The sequence below is a fragment of the Musca autumnalis genome, unplaced genomic scaffold (assembly GCF_047663935.1).
Source record: "Musca autumnalis isolate F117 unplaced genomic scaffold, ASM4766393v1 scaffold_1, whole genome shotgun sequence".
NCBI classification, from domain to species: domain Eukaryota; kingdom Metazoa; phylum Arthropoda; class Insecta; order Diptera; family Muscidae; genus Musca; species Musca autumnalis.
This window is the reverse complement of record NW_027411644.1, coordinates 323445314-323470239: the sequence shown is the minus strand read 5'-3', so window position 1 is coordinate 323470239 and position 24926 is coordinate 323445314. Positions and strand designations below refer to the sequence as shown.

Below are 24926 nucleotides of genomic sequence, written 5' to 3'. Positions count from 1 at the left end.
ACAGTTTATTCTCGCATTTCGGATTTCACCACATTATTGACACTTTTATTAAATCGTCGTCGTCGTCTACAAAAATGTCGCTCAGAAAATTTTAGGTACGGTTTTCATTGAAAACTTATATTGTGGCGTTTTCATAGTCCTGTTTACCAGGTTTTTAAGCATTGTTTTTAAAAAAAAATAATTTTGTTCTCTAAAACGTACAGTTTTCCAGTAATCCGAACTACTTTTAAAAATGCTGAAAATTTGCTAGGTTAATATCTGTGTATTCTTACATGACAATCCCTGGGTTTTTGGTGAAAAAATTACTCTTACTATATTCCTAACAAATACCAGACTTCATTTGTTTGTATTTTTAACGAATATTTAAATTTTTCTTCAAAAGTCGAAAATTACAAAAAATTCATTTTGCCGAATTGCTTGCGTTTTAGACCAATTGCGTTAAATTGCATGGACCAAATGAAGCTTTATAAGCATGGAATGACAGATAACAGACAATACTATAACACAAACATATGCGAAAATACCCGAGATGTACGCCATTTTTTGCAACCATTTTTTGGGGCGTTTAAACAACCAGTGGCTTTAAGTGGGCTAAAGTTTTATAAAACTAAACGTGGGATATATTGATCTGCAACTCTTCCATCTTTTGCAGGAGTTTACACGCAGAGAAAAACATATTTTTCGCTTTTGTTGGAATAAAAATATGTGTTTGGTTCCAAAAATGTATTTGTTTTGTTCAAACATTGTAATCTAAATCCAAAAATACCATATTTTTTCCAAACATAGAAAACAAAAACAACTTTCGAATTTCCGCAATATTGTAAAAATCGTTAACAATACCGATTGTAGGAACTATCATAATCTAATTTTGTTTACAAAAAGTATTGTCAACCCAGGAAAGCAGCCCAGAAATTTTTGATTTGAGTGTATATACTTCTCATATACACTTTTCACATAACTTGGATATAAATGTCGCGTATAATATTGCAATCATTGATGAACACAATAGGTGTCATACAAACAAAGCTCACCATAATTGTTTTTTTCAACGGCATCGAATAGCGAGAGAAGAGAAAAAATTGTCGAAGAAAAGAGAGAACTATTGTCCAGTTGACAAAAACTATTTTTGGATTTAACAAAACCCAATTGTTGGAATCGCAATACTACATTTGGAATTTAACATATCTTTACAATACATATTTTGCTCAATCATATTTATTTCTCTGCGTGTATGAAGATGAAGATCTGGTCGAATGTGGATTTCCCTACTTAATTCATTAATACGATTTAGCCGTTTACACAGCAAACTAAATACGGAACATAGTTTAGTATAGTTTGTCTCATTGTTTGGAAACGGAACATTTAAATCTTTTATATTTGTTGTAGAACTTATAATGCTTATCGCGTATATAATAAGCTTCTGCTTCCCGCCCTTTTCACAATCACAATTTCTTATAAGGAAAACCTTGACCATAAAAAAGCTAGAAGGTCACCTCCAAAATACAAAGCAGACTAACGAAACTTCGAATGAAATAACAATGTTTTGAAATTCCATCAACACCAAATTTTTACAATACCTTTATACACGAACCTGTTGTTGCTATTTTAATTTACCAATAATCACATATTTATTATCCAAAATAAAAATTCATCAAATTTCGTTCGTAATCTATCCAAAATTTATGAATTAACTACAGGGTAAAACTAGTCTATGTTTGATCAGTGATTGTAATTCATTTAAACGTCTATCTGCTGATATTGGCCTTAATAATAATCCGAAACTCGATTATATATCAATGATGGAGAAGGTATGCAGCAACGTTCGTTCATTCGTTAACGCTGGCGTCGTGGACGACATCGATAAGATTACCAAGAGCTGCGGAATGATGATAATATTTTATTGCAATCAAACTCAATTATGATATGTCATCTGTATGAGCTCCAGGCGGTAATTGTTGGCTAATATTTTCCTCTAGAGATTAGTTGCGTTTGGTATAGCGTGGCAGACGGTTCGTTCTAGGTAAGTTTGAAAATCGTGGTAGAAGATTTCGAACAGGAATTAAAATTGAAAGGATATCCTGGACTTCTTTACAGGAAACCGTACGCAATGTTGATAACTGCAAAGTTAGTGTCAATCTGTTTGGGCTTAGCCCTGACAGCTTTTACGGTCTCAACAATTGTTTTGGCCGTACAAAAAACCAATTTGAAAAATGAATTGGATGAGGCCAAAGAGAAATTGGAAATGTTGGAGGAAGCTCTGAAGACTACAAGTACGACGACAACAACTACAACCACAACATCTGCTCCAGTTACACCAACAAATCCCGTAACCACTACCACCAGTACTACTACTACTACGACCACAATAGCTCCAGAACCTGAACCGGTAGGTGATTTTGTTTTTAATTAGATTTTAAAGAAATTCTTCCTCAAAGAGCTTCTATTGCGTAAACTTTGCGTATTTTCTCATAATCTTGATAAGTTGTTGTTGGAACCCTTTTTGACATTTTATTGATAACAAGTGATTTGTCGTGTTATTGATCCCTTATCAAAGTAATTCGGTAAATACAATGAACCATATTTCCATTCAAATTTATATCGGTCATAAATTTTGACCGTATTACGTATAAGAGAAAAAATGCTAAAATTAAAGTCTAGAATTGAAGTGTGGGACATTTTTGGAAACAAATTCACTGACAGAAGTCAAAACGAATTCATGGCCAAAGATTGCACTGGACACAATTAAATAACAATAATTACTGCATAGTGTAAACCATTTCCGATGATATACTGGAAATATATAAGATAAAGTAGCGCAATTAATAGTCAACATATTTTCGAAATTTAGAGGTAATGGTCGAGAGGTCTATTAAAATCACCAATGAATTTTATTCTCAAGAAAGGTAGACTAAATTAATATTCATACATATGATTCCATGTCATACCCAAAGGGACTCTTCTCCCATGTCAAGGTGTGCACGGCGTTTCATATTGGTTCAATGATACGGGACCTATTTTTTATCGCCCAGTTTGAACGGTGTGTCTTACAACAAAACGTGTAGAGACACCACTTGTCACGTCTGAAATATTCAGGAAATGTAAGCAAATATTACACTGATGGGATTTGTAGAGGCCCTAGGCTCCTCAAGGAGTTAGGCGGAAAAGAAGAAGATGATGGATATTGTTAATACCATACCATACGGCGCACTGTGGTTCCGCCCCTGGACAAAAATCGAAAATTTTATGGCGACAAATTTGATTGCGATTGAAAGAAATATTCTCTAAACACATTAAATTGTTAATATCCAATATTATGTTTGCCAATTTACAGCGGTAATATGTCAAGTTAAGTCGAAGAAGTTGAGACTTGTATGCGGTGCCTTAAAAACGAAAAATAGATCCGCAAAAACAATTGAAGAGGTAAATGTACAATTTCCAAAATGAAACTTATAGTCGATGGCATTGACTATGTTTTTACAAAAGACATATTGAAAATTCGTTTTCTAACTTCCTTAAAAATAAATTCTTTGGAAATGACTTTTTGTGCTATTTTTAATATCATTACTATAAATTTATGTTAAGTTTTACTAATGTTGGCCCCGTAAGGGCAAGTCCATATTTTTTTTAAAATACAGGGTAAATTCTCTAGTTTACCTTAAAATGAGATCCAGCTGCCACCCTGAAAGTTATACCCCTTATACCACGCCTGTAAAATCGCCATAATTTCGAAAATCGGGAGCTACGTTTATATGGGAGCTATACCTAAACATGGACCTATATTGAACATTTTTTGCAAGTAGGTATGTTGTTCCCTCAGAAATCAAAATGCAAAATTACAGCCAAATCGGTTGGAAATTTTGGCTAAAATCTTCAAAATACCGAATATCGGGAGGTACGTTTATATGGGAGCTATATCTTAACGTGGACCTATTTTGAACATTTTTTGCAGGGAGGTATGGTGTTCCCACAGAAGTCAAAATACAAAATTACAGCCAACTCGGTTAGAAAATTTGGCTAAAATCGTCAAAATACTGAATAACGGGAGGTACGTTTATATGGGACCTATATCTAAACTTGGACTTATTTTCATTATTTTTATACCCTCAGCATTTATGCTAACGAGGGTATATACACTTTCATACGGGCAAAATGTGCCTAATAAAAATAATGGTTTTAAACCCCAAGTATGTTTGGACGAAATATGTTTCGGACAATTTGGAGTTGATTTAGCCATGTCCGTCCGTCTGTCTTTCTATCTGGCTGGCTGGAGCGCACGAACGGATCAACCGATTCGGTCCAAAAGTAGGCTTTCGTAATATTTTGTCCAAACTTAGTTTAAGTGCGAAGATGGGTTATATCGGTCCACTCCTTTCGGTACCTCCCCCACAAAAGTTCGAAAATGTTCGGAAAACTTGTGCGCACGATAACTCTTAAAGGAAGTAACCGATTTGGTCCATACTGTGGACATCGTAAAATTTCTACCAGCCTTAGATGAGGTTCTAATATGGACTCAATCGGTCCACTCATTCGGAAAAGTGCAGTTTAGGATCTGCTCTCGGATCGCTTTGATTTTTGTTGCAGCAAGTTGTATTCACTGCCCCCCATACGACGCTATAAGTTTCATCAGGGGCAAGTCCATACTTAATGAGAAAATAGCCTGAAAGGTACAAAAATCCCTATGACACCGTGTGTAGTGGTTGGAGAGCAAGATAACTCTCGAACGGATTTGCCGATTCTGTCCATAATGTGGCCTTCTTAATATATTTTGTGCAAACTTAGTTTAAGTTCGAAGATAAGTCATATCGGTTCACTCCTTCAGGTACCTCCCCCACAAAAGCTCAAAAATGTTCGGAAAAATTTTGCGCACGATAACTCTTGATGGAAGTAACCGATTTGGTCCATACTTTACACATCCTATATATCTACCAGATATAGATCAGGTTTGAATATGGACTATATTTGTTCACTCCGTCGGGTACCTCCCACACACATTTTTGGACAAATTCACTGTTAGACCTGCTCTCGGATCACTTTGATTTTTTTTGAAGCAACTTGTTTCAAGGGCAATTCCATACTTCTTAAGAAAAAAGCCCAAAAGTTGTAAAAACCCCCTATGGCACCATATGTAGTGACTGGAGAGCTCGAACCGAATACTGCGTTTATCCGCACTTTGGATATCGTAATATTTCTTCGAATATTCCTCCTTCCTCCTCCTTCCGATACCTTCCCCACAAAAGTTCGAAAATATTCGCTAACATGGCACTTTAAATATTGTCGAAACTCAGTTTAAAAATAGCCCTATCTATCGATTTTTTTGGAAAAAAAGTATTTCAATCCACAAAGGCTGAGGGAGTTTCTAATTGGTGCAGACTTTGCTCATCGTATTATTTCATCCAGTTATGTACCAGGTTGAAATATGGACTATATCGGTCCACTCCTTCGGATACCTCCAACACAAAATTCGGAAAAAGTGAAGTTTACGAGCTCATCTCGCATCGTTTTGATTCTTTTTTCAGTAGGTTTTTCTAGCGGAGCAAGTCAATACCTCCTGAGATAATGGCCCAAAAGCTCCAAAACCCTGCCGGCACATACTAAAATGACTATTGTGCACGATAAGTCAAAAACTTTTTCAAAAATATCTTCCTTAGTTTAACTTAATTTATTATTTCGAATCCTTTATGAAGAAGTTTGGTTACTAAAAATGTTTGTTATATGTCATTGATTTTGTATAGCCCCACATTATGCATTTAGCATAAAGTTTTTTTTTTATAATTTTATTTTCATTTATCCGTTATAAACTTTTTAATTTATATGTTTATTCACCTCTGCGTCATTAGGCATTGTAGGTAAATGATGCAATTCTTAAGTTATCGTATTCCTTTAATAAAAATAATATAATAGAAGTCGTAAACTTAGTTTAACTTCCTCCCTTCATAGGAAGCGTCTGAATAATATTGGAGCCTAGTGCGGTTTTCTTTGTAATTAAAAAATATCATCCATGTTCCCTCTTGTCACAACGTCTTCTCTTTCCGAAAACGAAATCCGAAATATTTTCCTTCTTGTCGTCCCTTATTGAATGTTTTATTTGTTTTTCAACTTGGCGGTATTAATTTTTAATAATAAAATAAATAATTCTTTCATTTTCTTTTTCGCAGATAAATTATCGCTTGCCAGGAAATTTGATACCCAGCAATTATGATTTGTATTTACATCCCAACGTTGCCACTGGTAATTTTTCGGGTCAAGTTAAGATCACCGTTGATTGTGTCGAGACAACAAATACCATTATTTTGCACTCACTGTATATGACCATAACCGATGTCTATGTAACCAACGTGGGCAGCAGCACCAATTATGTCAAGAATTACTATTTGGATGGTGTGCGCGAATTTTTGGTTATTGAAATGGCTGAAAATATTGTGGCACCACGCACCTTTGTATTGGGTATTCTTTTCGAAGGCAATATGGATGATAAAATTGTTGGTTTATATTCATCGTCGTACACCAAGGCCGATAATACCAAAAAGTAAGCTTAGAGAAAGAAAGGTAAATTTCCCGTGAGTTTTCTCACATTCTCGTTTAAGTTAAAACGGCGGAAAGACAAAACTCTCGGGGAATTTTTGTTAAGAACAACCCTTAAGATGTTTGTGAAAATTGAATGTGTTCCTTTTTTAGATGGATTGCCACTTCGAAATTCGAACCCACCTATGCCCGTCAGGCTTTCCCCTGTTTTGATGAGCCCCAATTGAAGGCCACCTTTGAAATTACTTTGGTTCATCCCAACAATGGTGATTATCATGCCCTATCGAATATGGATGTTAAGGTATGAGTGAAAAAAGGTTTTTGTGTGGCCTTGAATTATTTTTCATTTGTTTCGTTTCTTTTTTGTAGGAAGAAGCTTTCCAGGGTGACTACACTGAAGTCTATTTCAGCAAGAGTGTTCCCATGAGCACCTATTTGGCATGTTTCATTGTCTCCGATTTCCAAAGCAAAGGAGTCACCATCGATACAAAGGGCATTGGTGAGGAATTCCAAATGCGTGTCTTTGCCACCCCCGAACAATTGGACAAAGTTGATTTTGCCGTCCAAGTTGGCAAGGGTGTTATTGAATATTATGTCCAATACTTCCAAATTCCATATCCATTGCCTAAATTGGGTAAGTTAAACAGTTTTGAGATACATGTCATCAGTTCTTTCAGCTTTTCATATTGAAACAAAAAAATACTTCCCAATACCATGAACGAGTGACTTTTTAGGCCTTAAACTGAATTGAAGCGCAAAAGTGTGGAACGAACGTTTGCGGAGGAGATACCTGAAGGAATTTACCAATGTTGTCCAGGTTGGAACTGCATCCCCGCAAAAAAAAAAAAAAAACTCAAAACAAATCTCCCTACAAACCCATTATTTTAACAAGGGAATGTCGCCAGAAATAAGTAGTTATTTTTCAACACTCGACCAATGAGTGGCTAAATATGTAGTAACGACGACCTTTAGTCGCTACATGCCCTTGTTAAAATAATTGGTTAGTAGGGAGATTTGTAATGAGTAGTTTTGTTTGGATGATATTTTGGAAGTAATTCACTTCGATAGTTATCGATCCAACCAGCCATTTTAGTTGCTCATCGTAAGATTTTTTAGAGCTTTTGGTTTATTATGTCGGGAGTTATGGGTTTGCCCACGAAAAAATTATATCGTTGTAATCAGAATCACAGCGACTAAATGCGATGAAAATTTTAAAACAATCTTCGGACAGTACTTATATTGCAGCAAGGCGAAAATTGTGAACTTTATTGAGGAAAATAGTGAGGAAGGAGTTGACCAATATTGCCAATCTTCGAACTTGATTTAAGTTTGAGGGAATTAGCTCGAAGCGCAAAGAATGGACCCGTGTCAGACACCACTTTCCAAAGTGCTGGTACCCACCAGTGATTGAAATTTTGAGTGGAAAGGCACTAGAAGGTGCTGTCCTACACAGAAAAAATTTTTTAGCCATTTGATAAAAAAATTCAAAGATTCAATCAAAAATTTATCGATTTTCCGGCGATAAAAAAATTATCATATTGACAAAATTCGATAAAATTATTTAATCACAAAGTCAAAATACAATTTTTGTTTATATAGACATTCTTCGAGCTTGATGTACTTTTGAGTAACCGATTAAAATCATTAAAATTAAATGGCATAATTATGAATGAAAAGTTCAAATAAAAGTTGGCAGCATTCTTGCTATCGGCAGAGATTTATGACTACTTCTTTTTAATTTTTAATTTTACCGATTTTTTCCGGTAGTTCAAAAAATCATTTAGAGATTCGCAGTACAGATCTATGGAAGAAATATTACGATGCGAAAGGTTTGGACTAAATTCGTTTCTTCCTTCGGGTGCTATCATACACACAATTATAGCGGTATATATTAATCTTTTGTCTGGGAGATACTTGAAGTAGTGGACCGATGTGACCCATCTTCGAACTTAAGGACGAACAATTGAGTAAAGAAACGGTAATGGTTGCAATTTGAGATCATGGTGCTCAAGAAAAGTCCAGAACCTGAAATGTTGCACATCAGACATGTCTGCTCAAAGTCTGAAGTGTCTCCTTTGTCCCGGCTTCTGTTATCTTAGACTTAAATTTGTTCATCTAGTACTACAGATAGGCTTGTAATACTTCAACTGAAGGGAACTAACATCTCAACAAGTAAAAAATTATCAGTCGGCTTTGCTGACAGAGATATACCCTCAGTATGGGTGAATTAAAATACTTTTTTCTCGAAAAAAACGCATGTGTTTATGGGGGTTTCAAAGTTTTGGGCGTATGAACTTCCCGACAAAATATGGCCTAGGATAAAAGCTCAAAGCTTCGAGAGTTGCCATGCGCTCCAGCCACTACATATGGTGCCATAGGGATTTTTTACACTTTTCGGGCTGTTTTCTCAATAAGTATGGACTTGCCCCTGATAAAGATTTTACCGCCGTAATGGAGACAGCGAATGCAAGTTGCTTCAAAGTGAGTTTATCCGAAATTTTGTGTTAGAGGTACCCGAAGGAGTGGACAAATACAGTCCATATGATCTATATCTGGTAGATATATTACGATGTGTAAAGTATGGACCGAATCGGTCACTCCCTTCAAGAGTTATTGTGCGCACAATGTTTCCGAACATTTTTGAATTTTTTTGTGGGGGGAGGTACCTGAAGGAGTGGACCGATATGGCTTATCTCTGAACTTAAACTATATGTTCACAAAATATTACGAAGGCCAAATGATAGACCGAATCGGTAGATCCTTTCGAGAATTATCTTGAGCTTCAACAACTACACACGGCGTCACAGTGGTATTTTGTTCCTTTCAGGCTATTTGGTCAGGAAGTATGGGCCTGTCCCTGATGAAACTTGTACCGTCGTATGAGGGGGAAGTGAATACAAGTTGCTACAACAAAAAACGAAGCGATTCAAGAACAGGTCCTAAACTGAACTTCCCCGAAATTTTGTGTGGAAGGTACCCGAAGAAGTGAACCGATTGAGTCCATATTGGAACCTATCTAAGTCTACTAGAAATTTTACTATGTGAAAAGTATGGACCAAATCGGTTACTCCCTTCAAAAGTAGTCGGGCGCACAAATTTTCCGAACATTTTCAAACTTTTGTTGGGGAGGTACCGGAAGGAGTGGACCGATATAACCCATCTTCGAACTTAAAGTAAGTTTGGACGAAATAATGCGAAAGCCAAATTTTGGCGAACTGAATCGGTTGAGAGTTATCGTGGGCTCCAGCCAGCCAGACAGACAGACGCACGGACATGGCTAAATCGACTCCAAATTGTCTAGAACACATTTCGTCCAAACATACTTGGGGTCTAAAACCATTATTTCGATGAGGCACATTTTGCCCGTATGGGTATAAAAAGAATTTTAAGGTTCAGACCTTAGGCCCACACACCGTGTAGACGCTGTTTTATTTCCCGATACGATTTGTATGAAATAAAACTAGGGTTCGTTTTAGATTACGGTTCTTCTCTTATCGACGTTCTCAATTCCCCGGTAGTTATGACAAATCGCTCCTGGTGCTGATATTTCTAGAAGATCTGGTAACATCTCGAAACCAACTGTGCAACAAACAGGATTGAGGAAAATCTAGACAGTAGTAATAAAAAAATTTGTTAAGGTTTTTTTTTATACCCTCAGCATTTATGCTAACGAGGGTATATACACTTTCATACGGGCAAAATGTGCCTCATCGATTGAGCAATGTCCGTCCGTCTGTCTGTCTGGCTAGTTGGAGCGCACGATAACTCTCGAACGGATAAACAGATTCGGTTCAAATTTTGGCTTTCGTAATATTTTACCCAAATTTAGTTTAAGTTCGAAGATGGGCTATATCGGTCCACTCCTTCCGGTACCTCCCCCACAAAAGTTCGAAAATGTTCGGAAAATTTGTGCGCACGATAACTCTTGAAGGGAGTAACCGATTTGGTCCATACTTTGCCCATCGTGAAATGTGTACTAGACTTAAATAAGTTTTCAATATGGACTCAATCGGTCCACTCCTTCCCATCTACTACCCTACTCCCATCTCTCGAATCGCTTTGATTTTTATTTTAGCAACTTGTATTCACTGCCCTCCATACGACGGTACTAGTTTCATCAGGGGCAAGTCCATACTTCCTGAGAAAATAGCCTGAAAGTTGCAAAAAAAAACCCTATGACACCGTGTGCGGTGGTTGGAGCGCAAGATAACTCTCGAACGGATCTGCCAATTCGGTCCAAAATTTGGGCTTAGTAATATTTTGTCCAAACATAGTTTAAGTTTGAAGATAAACCATATCGGTCCACTCCTTCAGCTACCTTCACCACAAATGATAAAAATGTTCGGAAAAATTGTTTTTACGGTAACTTATGAAGGGAGTGGCCGAATTGGTCTATACTTTACACATCCTAATATATCTACCAGATATAGATCAGGTTCAAATATAGACTATATTTGTCCACTCCATCTGGTACCTACCACACAAAATTTCGGATAAGTTCACTTTAAGACCAGATATCGAATCACTTTGATTTTTGTTGAAGCAACTTGAATTCGCTGCCTCAATTACGATGGTAAAAGTTTTTTCAGGGGCAAGTTCATACTTCTTGAGCAAACAACCCGAAGAGTGTAAAAACCCCCTGTGGCACCATATGTTGTGGCTGGAGATCCACTTCCATAACGGTCAATGTCGATCCATTCCTTTTACTGTCTCCTCCGCAAAACTTATAATCTGTAATCCTAGTCAAATCGGTTCAAACCCCCAAAATGTTTAAAACCCCCTAAATACATACATATTTTCGGAAATTTTTTTTTTTTCAATATACACAGGCTGAGGGTATATCTCTGTCGGCAAAGCCGACTGATACTTTTTTACTTGTTTTCGTTACAATTCAATTTTTCAAATTAATGGAAATTCATCTAAACTAGCTTAAACCTATCAGTTACATTCGTAACAATATTATTGCCTACTAAAATAGAGGGTAATCAAATTAATATTTGTTTTCAATTTCACTAAATTTTTTCCAGATATGGCTGCTATTCCCGACTTCGTATCTGGTGCCATGGAACATTGGGGTTTGGTTACCTATCGTGAAACTTCTCTGCTCTACGATGAGAAAGTCAGTTCAACAGCCAACAAGCAACGTATTGCCAGTGTTATTGCCCATGAATTCGCTCACATGTGGTTCGGTAACTTGGTAACCATGATGTGGTGGAATGATTTGTGGCTAAATGAAGGTTTTGCCAGTTACATTGAAGATAAGGGTGTTGAGGCTGTGTTCCCCGAATGGAAAATGGTAAGTAAGGCAAAAAAAAACATTGCTTCAAAATGTGATTCCAATAAAACCTCCCTTCTGTTTCTTCACAACCTTAGCGTGATCAATTCATCACCGGTACCTTGCATGGTGTTTTAAGTTTGGATGCCACCTTAGGTTCCCACCCCATTATTCAAACTGTCGAAAATCCCGATCAAATTACCGAAATTTTCGATACCATTACCTATTCAAAGGGCTCTTCAATTATTCGTATGTTGGAAGACTTTTTGGGTTCGGAAAATTTCGAACATGCCGTCACCAATTATTTGAATGAATTCAAATACAAAAATGCCGTTACCGATGACTTCTTCACTGAAATCAATAAACTCAATTTGGGCTTTGATGTTAAGGCCATTATGAGTACCTGGACCGAACAAATGGGTTTGCCCGTTGTTGAAGTAGAACAAGTATCTGCCACCCAATACAAACTGACCCAGAAACGTTTCTTCTCCAATCCCGATGATTATAATGGCGTCTATAATGATTCACCCTTTGAGTATGTTACCTCTTGATTTGCATTTGTTGATAAGGGTTTTAATGGTTTTCTATTTTTTTTCTTGCGTAGCTATAAATGGTCCATACCAATTACCTACAAGACCAGTGCCAATTCGGAGGTTCAACGTACATGGTTTTACTATGACCAAAGTGACGGTAAGTCTTTTGATGAGGTGTTTTTGCTGCTTTATGGTGTCGTATTTCTTATCGCCCATCTTGTATGTTTTGTTTTTCGTTTCATGTTTGTTATTGCAGTCACAATCAACTTGGACAGTGCTGTGGAATGGATTAAATTTAACTACGACCAAATTGGTTATTATCGCGTTAATTACCCCATTAGTATGTGGGAAAATTTGGCCAACAAATTGATTGAGAATCCAAATGTAAGTTTTGTTTTTCAGAATAAAGAGATTATCATTTAAGGAAATTAATGAGAAATTTGAAACCCTCTCTTTTCTAACATCTATTCTGAATTCTCTTTTATTTTTAGATCTTCTCTGTTGGTGATCGTGCTTGTTTGTTGAACGATGCTTTCTCTTTGGCCGATTCCACACAATTGCCCTATGACATGGCCTTGGATATGACCAGGTATTTGGGCAAAGAAGATCAATATGTACCCTGGAGTGTGGCGTCGTCCAAATTGACTTCACTCAAACGTACCCTTATGTTCACAGATGCCTATTCCTACTACAGTACCTATGCCCGTGAACTCATTGCTCCAATTTACGAATCAGTGGGTTGGACAGTTGGTGAAGACCATTTGCAAAAGTGAGTTCAAACTGACTCTTATCTCCCTCTCTTTTAAAAGTATAGTATGTATTCCCTTTCAGTCGTTTGCGTGTTACCATTTTGGGTGCTGCCTGCTCATTGGGCTTGCCCGCCTGTTTGAATCAAGCTTCAGCTGAATTTGACAGATGGTTGGCCAATCCAAGTGAACGTCCTCATCCCGATATCCGCGAAATTGTCTACTACTATGGCATGTTGAATTCCGGTGATGAAGAGAGCTGGAATCAAATGTGGCACTTGTTTGTATCTGAAACAGATGCCAGTGAAAAATCGAAATTGATGTACGGTTTGGCTGCTGTACAAGAACCATGGATTTTGAGCAGGTAAGCAACAGATTGCCCAACTAATTTCTAAATACATAGATTATTAACTTCATTTTTATTGCCTCCAGCTATGTTCAATTGGCCTGGAATGATGATTATGTCCGCGGTCAAGATTACTTCACCTGCCTGCAATACATTGCTGCCAATCCCGTTGGTGAACCCATTGTCTGGGAATATGTTCGTGAAAACTGGTTGAATTTGGTTGAGCGTTTCGGTTTGAATGAACGTTATTTGGGCAACATGATCCCATCGATCACCTCCCGTTTCTCAACCCAAACCAAATACGAAGAAATGCAATACTTCTTTGAGAAATATCCTGAAGCTGGTGCCGGTACTGCTGCCCGTGTCCGTGCCTTGGAAACTGTTAAGAATAACATTGCTTGGTTGGAGAATAATTTGGATTTGGTTCGCGCCTGGTTGTTGAAACAATAAATTAATGTTTTAGAAATAATTTAAAATTATGAAGTATTAAGCAGTAAACAGAGTGAGATCTGAATGTATAGTTTTGTAAAGATGAGTCAATAAATGTTGTTATTTATTTTTTAAATAAGTTTATATATTTTGAAAGGAGTAAAAAAATTGTTAGTGGGATAGAACATAGATGAATATTGTTACGGAATTAGCTTTAGCTCAATCCTGTGTAGACGTTGTTTTATTCCCCGATAATATTCGTACCAAATTACTATTCTAAAATATTTTATTAACATTATACAATTAGTCACACAAGACTTTTCTTCTCTACTAAGCACACAGCTTAACTCTATTAAGCACACAGATTAATTCTACTAAGCACACAGCTCTACTCTTTACTTAAGTTACACTTTACTTAACTGACGGTTTCAATTTGCGGTCTGAATTATAACTCCTGATACTCTCTCGTATTTATACATACTAGCTGATGCATAGACTGTTCTACCCTCCACGATCTAGGATGTTCTCCAATGGTTAGGCGAAATGCTAACCCATTCGCAAATACACATACAAACAGACGGATGGTTCCATAGCCTTATTCCGTGGACAAAAATATTAATTATTAACACTGTGCTGCTTCCTGTTGGCATGATGTCAGAAGAAGCACATGAACCCCGAAATAAGGATTTTAGGAACTATAAAGAGCAACACATACTCAAAAATTCAAGACAACATACCAGAAGAAAATTAAACTGAATAATGTAGCCCAGACCACAAACATGAACGAAAGGGGGTACTAAAATTATATGGGCGCTATTTCTAAGCGTGATCTGATATTACCTATATTCGGTCCAATATTACCTACAGGTACATACGAGTGCTGCTGATTGTTATACAATATAACTTTAGTATGATATCAGTGATATCGACCTCTGTGCGCCGTTTAAAGAAGGTCCATAGATGCCATTAACAGATGGAAAATCTGCGGCAATTGATAATATTACTGTCGAAATTCTATATATGACCCAGTATTCTTTTGAAACACTCTATCTCTTTTTCAGCAGATTTGAAATACAGACCTTTTCCCAAAATATTGGTTATCATCATTAAAATTCCAAAGAAAGAAGACGCAACAAACTCCAACAATTGGTGGGGTATTACAATATTGTGCATAATAATGAAAGTTTTCATGAAAATACTACTGGAGATAATTGTCAAACAAGTCGGCCAGAAGAAGTTGGTTTAGGAAGCGGGTACTCCTACCCTCCGCATTAAAAATTTTATGAACGGACTTTCAACTCCGTACATTGGAAATATATCTACTTGTGCACGAGGTAAAAATTTCAGAACCCTTTGCTGCTACATCGAGTGTTAACATTTTGGCATCTTTGTTTTTCCTGGTTTGTGATCGATGCTATAGCAAGATGTGCCTGCATAGAAAAACTTAGAGGTATTTTGTGAGATTCACTAAAACCTAACGAAAGGTGACAATCGTTTGATTACTCCGACTACAAAACAGCGTCCAAATTCGAAATCTGCAAAAGTAAACAAAGTCTTAGAAAGAAAAATTGGTTCTGAAGCGTATTTGTTACAGAAATACATAAAAATGTCTGTTCAATATCAATTATTAGCTTATTCCTGATTAGATATCTGTCAAATGTCAATTTTAATTTGTTCAATTGTTTGTTCACTTGTATTTAATCAGTAAAACACGGTATTAACTGGGTTAGAATGAGACATTCGATTGGTCATAACAATTAATCGCTGTTGAACAAACGGAATGGAGCAAAATACATACATAACTGATAACCGATAAGCGGCACCTAATGCTGGCAGCAAATCACTTGATATGATTTGTTAAACATAAAAAGATTAATTTTATCACGATAATCGTATATCAATGGAAAAATTAAAAATGCGTGCCGTCATTAAATATTTACATAAAAAAGGTTTATCGGGACAAGAAATGATATGGTGAATGTGTTAGGTGAAAGTGCTCCTTCATATGCAACAGTAAAAAATTGGGTTGCTGAATTTAAACGTGGTCGTACAAGCATTGACGATGAACCACGTAGTGGACGTCCAAAAACAGCAACAACAACAGAAATTGTAGCCAAAGTGCATAATATGGTATTAAATGATCGACGAATAAAAGTGCGAGAAATTGCTAATATCATGGGCATCTCAAATGATCGAGTCCATTTAATTTTGCATGAAGAACTACAGATGAAAAAGCTTTCTGCAAGATGGGTGCCGCATTTGTTAACAGTCGATCAAAAACGAATAAGAATGAACATTTCTCAAGCTTGTTTGGATCGTTTTAAGCGAAATAAAATGGATTTTAAGCGTCGTTTCATAACTGTTGATGAGACATGGATCCACCACTATACTCCAGAGACAAAAGAACAGTCCAAACAATGGACTGAAGCTGGAGGAAGTGCCCCAAAGAAGGCAAAAACAATTCAATCGGCTGGTAAGGTTATGGCAAGGGGTTTTTGGGATTTCAAAGGTATTTTTTTTATTATATCTGCAAAAGGGTAAAACAATAAATTCAGAGTACTATTGCAAGCTTTTGGATCAATTAAATGTATAAATTCGAGAAAAGCGTCCTGGCTTACAACACAAAAAAATAATTTTTTCATCAAGACAACGCACCAGCGCACAAGAGTGTTTTAACAATGGCTAAAATCAACGAATTAAAGTAGGAGTTGCTTGACCACCCACGTTATTCTCCTGATTTAGCTCCCAATGACTTATACTTGTTCCCAAATCTAAAAAAAATCCTTGCTGGCAAGCGTTTTACCTCAAATGAAGATGCAATTACAGTTGTAAACCACTATTTTGAAGACCTTGAGGAAAACCATTTTAATCAAGGGATAGAATTGCTAGAAAAGCGTTGGACTAAGTGTATTGAAGTTTCAGGAGATTATATTGAAAAATAAAAATATTTTTGAAAAACTAACTATTCTTTTTCATTGATAGGCTAAGAAGTTTCCGAAGTTTCCATGACACAAAAAATTACACACAGTGAAATCCTGAAAACCTATAAATGTGAACATTGACCGCGATTTATTAAAAAATCCCTTCAGCGATTTTTTCTTGTTTTTAGATTTTTCTCATCTATGAACATTTTAGTTTCAGAATTCGCAACAACTTCTAGATGTAAGCGGCTTTCATTTAAAGTTAGTTAAGGCGCACCGTGCATGACATTGTTTTATAAGAAGGCGATGCAGTCAGTACATTGCCCCAATTTGAGCTTCTATATCTCTAAAATGGTAAACCTACGAAAATATTGTAAAGGTCAATCTTGGGGAGAATTTTCACAGCTACAACATTTTCCTTAGTCCCATTTCGATAGGACTTGCGGTTTTTAAGCAAAATTGTGAACACCTAAAAAGACTCTACAAGTGTGAATTTTAATCACGATTTATTTAAAATGCGCTCCGGCGATTTTTTTTTGTTATTTCATTTTTATCATCTATGAACATTGCAGTTTCAGAATCCGCACAAATTTTTCCAGGTGTAAGCACCTTCCATTAAAGTTGATTCAAGAGCACCGTGTTTTACCACTTTAACACATTTTACCACAAAAACCGTTCCTGTACACAAATTATCTCTTTAAACACAAATGACGTTGAATGACGCTTTTTTTTACACGACAAATTTGAGTGTGTAAACCAGGAAGGAAAGGATCAAAGACGGTCGGGGCCTACACCACTGTGAAAATGTAAAATATATATGGGGGCTATATCTAAATCTGAACCGATTTCGATATAATTATGCACATTTATTTCTAGACCGAATTCAGCCACACATTCCAAATTTCATCGAAATCTGACATTTTTATAGCGTGTTTGGTGCAGCAAATACGTGAAATCGGCCTGAATATATATGTGGGAGCTATATCCAAATCTGAACCGATTTTGATATAATATGGCACATTTATTTCTTGGCCGAATTCAGTAACACACTACGTGGAAACCCAGAAATATTCGTCGTAGACCCCCATGTGGTATATCAGAGTTCATATCTCGACGAGATAAAGTGATTTTAAGATGTGTTCCGTCAGTCCATTCAGAATTTTAATCAAACTCCATGCCGCAATTACACTTTGCAACATTTTTAAGTTGATCTTGTGCAAACAATTCGAACTGAGGATTTTTTGAAAGTACATACCCAAATGACAAGAAACCCTAGTTGGGTTTTGTTGTGTCAGATCCAGCTCGGATTTTATGGCCCCATATAAACATGGTTAAATATTGAGTTTTTAAAGAAATTCGGGGCTATATCTCTGAAACCAATGCGAATCTTCTTCTGACCTCTGAAGCAAATTTGTAGATAATGACAAGAATAAAATATTTGGAGAAATAATGAACTAGAAAAACTACATTTATTGCCTCAAATTTCAACATATATGCAAAAATGCCACAATTTTTATACATTTCACACCGTATCTCCACAACCGTTAATTTTTTCTGAATATTATATTTTGGAAAAATATTCCCTGGAATGTAATACACAACTCTTCACAACATGTCATTGTTGTAAAATGCCTCTATCCCGTTGTTTTCAGTATATTTTTCAACGATGATTTAATAAATATGTCAATAATGTGGAGAAATCCGAAATGCGAGAATAAACTGTTGGTATGAACTATGTTTGAAATACGTGCTGTAAAAGATATGAAGCAAAATACTGCTGAAACAACATGAAGTAAGCATTTAAGAGTTTCAGAATGTTCTAAAGAATTGTTGAGAACTTTATTTGGAAGATTTTTGCAAAAGGTTACTTGGTTCAACTCCCAATAGTTTAGCCGATACTGACCAGAATTTCAGCAATTATGTAAAATCTATATATATAAAAGAGCTTAGTGATGACTGAGTGAGTGAGTGAGTGAGTGAGTGACTGACTGGCATATCATCGCCCAGACGAAACCTCTGAAGCTAGAAAGCTGAAATTTTGACTGTGCGTTGCTGTTGGCGTGTAGGCGTGAGATAAGGCTGGGTTTTTGGAAATTCGACCTAGAAGGGTACGAAAAGTACTAAAAGGTACTAAATATGGCACCCTTTGTATTAGGCAAACGGGAAGAGTTAGAATTCTGAAATTTGGAATGAGGGTAACTGATGGAGAGTTAGAAAGATGTACTAAAGGGTTTTTGGAAATTCGACCTCTAAGTGTACGAAAATGTCTAAAAGTTACAAAATTTAGTACCAGTTGTATATTTTGAACGGATTTATGTATATTTTGAATTTGGTATGTAAATGAAGGTTGGGAAGTGGTGTTTATAAAAGGAAATGGTTTAGGAAATTCATACTCATGTGTACGAAAAGTACTAAATGGTACTAAATTTAGTACAATTTGGATTTGGGTGAAAAGATAGAGCTGGAAACCTGAAATTTGGAATTAAGATTACAAACGGAGTATAGGATTGAGATATGGGGTAGTTTTGGGAATTCGTACTTATGTGTACGAAAAGTACTAAATGGTACTAAATTTACTACAACTTGGATTTGGGTGAACGGATAAAGTTCGACACCTGAAATTTGGAATTAAGATTACTGTTGGAGTGTAAAATTGAGATAGGTTTGGAAATACGTAAATTATGTGAACGAAAAGTACTAAATGGTACTATATTTAGTACAATTTAGATTTGTGTTAACGGAAATAACTGTAAACCTGAAATTTGGAATTAAGATTACTGACGGAGTATAGGATTGAGATATGGGGGTAGTTTTGGAAATTCGTACTTATGTGTACGAAAAGTACTAAATGGTACTAAAATTACTACAACTTGGATTTGGGTGAACGGATAAAGTTCGACACCTGAAATTTGGAATTAAAATTGAGATAATTTGGAGTGTAAAATTGAGATAGGTTTGGAAATTCGAAAACTATGTGAACGAAAAGTACTATATTTAGTACAACTTGGATTTGGGTTGTAAATGAAGGTTGGGAAGTGGTGTTTATAAAAGAAAATGGTTTAGGAAATTCGTACTCATGTGTACGAAAAGTAGTAAATGGTACTAAATTTAGTACAATTTATATTTGGGGAAAGGATATAGCTGGATACCTGAAATTTAGAATTAAGATTACTGACGGAGTATAGGATTGAGATATGGGGGTAGTTTTCGAAGTTGGTACTTAAGTGTACGAAGAGTTCTAAATGGTACTAAATTTAGTACATCTTGTATTTGGGTGACCGGATAGACCTGGAGACCTGAAATTTTGGAAATAGATTACTGATGGATAAAGAATTAAGAAGTTTTGGAAATTCGTAGGGTTCAAAAAATACTAAATGGTACTAAATTTGGTACAAATTGGATTTGGGTGAAGGGATAGAGCTTGAATCCTGAAATTTGGAATTTAGATTGCCGTTGAAATGTAGCATTGCGATGTGGGGGTAGTTTTGGAATTTCATACTTATGAGTACGAAAAGTACTAAATGGTACTAAATTTGGATTTGGGTGACCGGATACAGCTGGAATCCTGAAATTTGTAATTAAATTACTTTTGAAGTATAGTATTGAGATAGTTTTGGAAATAAGTACTTATGGGTACAGAAAGTACTAAATGGTACGAAATTTGGCACAATTTAGATTTGGTGAACGGATAGGGCTGAAATCCTGAAAAATGGAATTAAGATTACTGTTCGAGTATAGGATTGAGGAAGTTTTGGAAATTCGTACTTATGGGCACGGAAAGTACTAAATTTAGTACAAATTGGATTTGGGTGAACGGATAGAGCTGGAATTCTTAAACTAGGATTTAAGATTACTGATGGAGTTAGGGGTTGATGGAGTTTTGGAAATTCGTACTTATGGGTACGGAAAGTACTAAATGGTACTAAATTTAGTACAATTTGGATTTGGGTAATCGGATAGGGCTGGAATCCTTAAAAGTGGAAATAAGATTACTGTTGGAGTGTAAGATTGAGGGTGTATGGGTACGTAAAGTACTAAATTTGGTACAATTTGGATTTAGGTGAACAGATAGAGTTGGAATCCTGAAATTTGGAATTAAGATTACTTATGGAGTGCAGGATTAAGGTAGTTTTGAAAATTCGTACTTATGGGTACGGAAAGTACTAAATGGTACTAAGTTTGGTACAATTTGGATTTGGGTGAACAGATAGAGCTGGAGTCCTGAAATTTATAATTAAAATTACTTATGGAGTGTAGGATTGAGGTAGTTTTGGAAATTCGTACTTGTGGGTACGAAAAGTACTAAATGGTGCTATATTTGGTTCAATTTAGATTTGGGTGAACGGAGATAGCTGAATTTTGGAATTTAGATCACTGTTGGAGTGTAGGACTGGAATAGCATTGGAAGTTCGTACTTATGGTTACGAAAAGTACAAAACTGTACTAAATTTGGTACAATTTAGTTTTGGGGGAACGGATAGAGGTGGAATCCTTAAAAATTCGGAATTACTGTGGGAGATAGTAATTAAAATTCGTATTTTCATACGAAAAGTATTTATTGTATTATGAATAGAGCTGGAATTCGGAAATTTGGTATTATAGACGCTGTTGGTGTGTAAGGTTAAGGTTCTGGATATACGTACAATAAGTGTACAAAAATTACTAAATGGTCATGATAGCTCAATTAACTTAATTACATGAAACTGGCACAGAATTTGGTTCAAATTGTTATCGTGTAAAGGGGTAGAGCTGAAGTTATGAAATTCGGCATTAGTATAGCAGTTTGCGTTTATAGTGGAGATAGAGAGGAAATTTTGGAAATTATGTATACGAAAAATAAATAAATCGCGGTTTGGATATAAGGAAGTAATTTTTGAAACTTATACATATTATAAGTACTAAATTAAGTACCAGTTTGGTGTTGCATGAAGGGATTAAGGTGAAATTTCGAATTGTTTTATGAGGTTTGTGTTGGTGTTTAGATAATGATTTTTTGAAATGCATAGACATTCTGAAATTAGGCTGAGGGCTGGCTGATTTATTGAGAAATAGGAAATGCACTAAATGGGATTAAATTTGACGTTGGGAGTAGCATTAAAGCTGGAGTTATATAATTATTGTGTGTATAATTAGTGTGTGAAAAAGTTGCAATAAGTTTCGTATTGGTTCATTGTTAGAGGTAGTCGTACAATAAGTGTACTAGAAGTATTAAATAACATGTACTGAATATTGAAGCACTGGTATTGTGTGAATCGATAAAAAAATTTGTTATGAGAATCACAGTTGAGATCAGAGGATCAGGATCAGAATGTTTATTTAAATACACCTTTAAATGTATGAAAGGTTCCTACATGTAATACCATTGGCATTGGGTGAACAAGTAGTGTTAAAACTGTGAAATTTGAGCTAAGGTCCTGAATTTTAAAAAATTGTTTTGAATAGTGTACTGTTGTTTTTATATTAACACAAATTCGTTTTCTAAATAATGTACTGAAATCAACAAGTCGAACGTATCTTTTCAACAAAATTGTTTTTACTTTTGCTGTCTATTCTGAACGTTATAGTAAGTTCATTTGAAAAAGGAAAATCTATGCGGCTAATGTAAAATGTCTCAAAAATTAACTGTGATATAGGGTAACGTCTTTTGAATAAATGTTTTCTACATTTTGATGTCACAAAATCCCAAAATTCGGTTGGAAAATGTGGATAAAATGTTCAAAATACCCATATAGTAAAGCATGGACTGGAATTTAAAATGTTGGCCGCTGTTGAAATGTAGAGGTATTTTTCGAAATTCGAACAAAACGTGTACGAACAGCACTTAAATGAAATTAAATATCAATTCAAATAAATATTAGTACATCAAAATGTTCACTGTTCATCATATTATATATTGTTTATTTGTATATTATTCCTTTTCCGCATACGAAGTAGCGGGCATTTTGCTAGTTTTCTATATTTTAAACATTTGGTGCCCTAGATGGAGTTTTTCTTATGTGATTTTTTCAAAAGATAAGTTTTCCTAGTTTAGGGCTACAATATTGCCAAAGACAGCAAGGCCAATTCCTTTTCGTTTCTGAGATCAAGTCCTGATAAATGCAAAAAAGTGTAGATTTAGCCAGGTTTAGATGAGACCATAAAATCCGAAAGGGAGCTGACAGGACAACACCCTACTAGGGTTTTTGTAGTCTAAATATGTACTTTCAAAAAGTGCATACTAGAAGTTCTTTGCATTTTTAGTGTTGCATAGTGTTATGGAACAATCGTCACAAAATTTTGTATGGAGGTCAAGTTCAGACCAGAACAGACCACCATTTCATCCCGGCGAAGGAAATTATCAATCAAGGTTATATCCCCGTTTTCACAGCTGACTGATACTGTCTTATTAACTGCGACCACCTACGACGCTGGGTTGTAGACCCCTAACCACCCGATTTTATATATTTTCGGGATATAACCTACAATAATTAAACGATTTAACTAAAATTTTAAATAAAACGTATTCTAAGAGTAAGAAATATCCTTACCAAAAATGTTAAATATTGGTCCACATTTTGATATGGCCCCCATACAAAGTCTTATAAATAATGACTGCTTCTCAAGCGCATTTGTCATATAAAGTACCTTTATACAAATATATAATACTAGCAAAGTACCCGCTACTTCGTATGCGGAAAGGATATAACAACAAATAAACAATATATAATATGAAAATGGCGAATTTTGATCAATTTTTATTTAAGTACTGTTCGTCTCTTTTTAATTCGATTTTCAGAAAGATGAGCCGTATCTCACCCTTACACATTAACAGCGAGACAAACGTTGAATAGCAATACTCACCCTAACTCCAAAACATACTGATTCCAGCACAGTCCCTACACCCTACAAATTGAGTACCATTAAGTACTTTTCGTATACTCATGACACGTTTTTCGACAACATATATCAATCCTACACTGACTTGAATACAAAATAAAAACAGTGATCGTAATTCCAAATCTCAAGATTCCAGGTGTATCCGTTCATCCAATTCCAAATTGTACCATTTCGTACTCTTCGTACCCATAAGTAAGGTTTTCGAAAACTACCTCAATCCTTCACTTTAACAGTAACCTTAATTCCACATTTCAGGATTCCAGCTCTATCCGTTCATACAAATCCAAATTGTACCAAATTTAGTACCATTCAGAATTTTTCGTACCCATAAGTGCAAATTTTCAAAACTACCTCAGTACTATGTTCAAACAATAAGCTTAATTCCGAATTTCAGGATTCCAGATATATCCGAGCACTCAAATCCAAATTTGGTACCATTTAGTACTATTCGTATCCAAAGTACGAATTTCTAAACCTTCATCTATCAACACCCCAATATCAATTATAATTCCGAATTTCACGATTCCAAATGTATCCTATCACTGAAATCCAAATTGTGCCAAATTTAGTACTTTTCCTACCCATAACAAAAAATTTCCAAAACTTTATCAATCCTACACTCCAACTCCAGTACTCCTTATTTCAAATCTCGGAATTCCAGCTATATCCGTTCACCCAAATCCAAACTGTACCAAATTTGGTACCATTTAGTACTATTCGTACCCATGAGTACGAATTTCCACAACTACTTCAATCCTACACGCCAACAGTAATCTTAATTCCAAATTTCAGGATTACAGCTGCATTCGATCACCGTAATCCAAACTGTACCAAATTTGGTACCATTTAGTACTTTTCGTATCCAAAGTACGAATTTCTAAACCTATCTCTATCAACACTCCAACAGTAATCGTAATTCCGAATTTCAGGATTCCAAATGTATCCGATCACACAAATTAAAATTGTACCAAATTTGGTACCATTTAGTACTTTCGTACCCATAACTAAAATTTCAAAAACTTTATCAATCCTACACTCCAACAGTACTCCTTATTCCAAATCTCGGGGTTCCAGCTCTATCCGTTCACCCAAATCCAAATTGTACCAGATTTGGTACCATTTAGTACTTTTCGTATCCATAAGTACAAATTGTCTAAACTACCTCAGTGCTATGTTCAAACACTAAGCTTAATTCCGAATTTCAGGATTCCAGATACATCCGATAACTCAAATCCAAATTTGGTACCATTTAGTACTATTCGTATCCAGAGTACGAAT

The 24926-nt window shown here is 35.7% G+C and overlaps 2 protein-coding genes across 2 annotated transcripts in view; one reads left to right on the top strand and one right to left on the bottom strand.

Annotated features, from left to right (window-relative positions):
* The window catches only part of LOC141390089 (uncharacterized), a 175209-nt gene that overhangs the window by 97588 nt on the left and 52695 nt on the right, over positions 1-24926 (bottom strand). The gene's annotated exons all lie outside the window — the stretch shown is intronic.
* On the top strand, positions 1948-13987 carry LOC141390080 (glutamyl aminopeptidase). The gene is made up of 12 exons (XM_073962547.1): positions 1948-2020; positions 2095-2386; positions 6156-6526; positions 6676-6823; positions 6892-7156; positions 11550-11818; positions 11896-12332; positions 12402-12487; positions 12587-12714; positions 12822-13099; positions 13162-13440; positions 13509-13987. Exons 2-12 carry the CDS (start codon positions 2108-2110, stop codon positions 13870-13872), a joined length of 2904 nt encoding a protein of 967 aa, XP_073818648.1. The 5' UTR covers positions 1948-2020; positions 2095-2107; the 3' UTR covers positions 13873-13987.

What these genes read in the sequence shown, in the direction of transcription:
- LOC141390080 (XM_073962547.1), top strand. Translation starts at nt 2,108, where the DNA reads ATGTTGATAACTGCAAAGTTAGTGTCAATCTGTTTGGGCTTAGCCCTG. An exon ending in TATAATGATTCACCCTTTGA is followed by an intron (nt 12,333 to 12,401) that starts GTATGTTACCTC and finishes TTTCTTGCGTAG; the next exon opens with CTATAAATGGTCCATACCAA. An exon ending in AATTGATTGAGAATCCAAAT is followed by an intron (nt 12,715 to 12,821) that starts GTAAGTTTTGTT and finishes TTTTATTTTTAG; the next exon opens with ATCTTCTCTGTTGGTGATCG.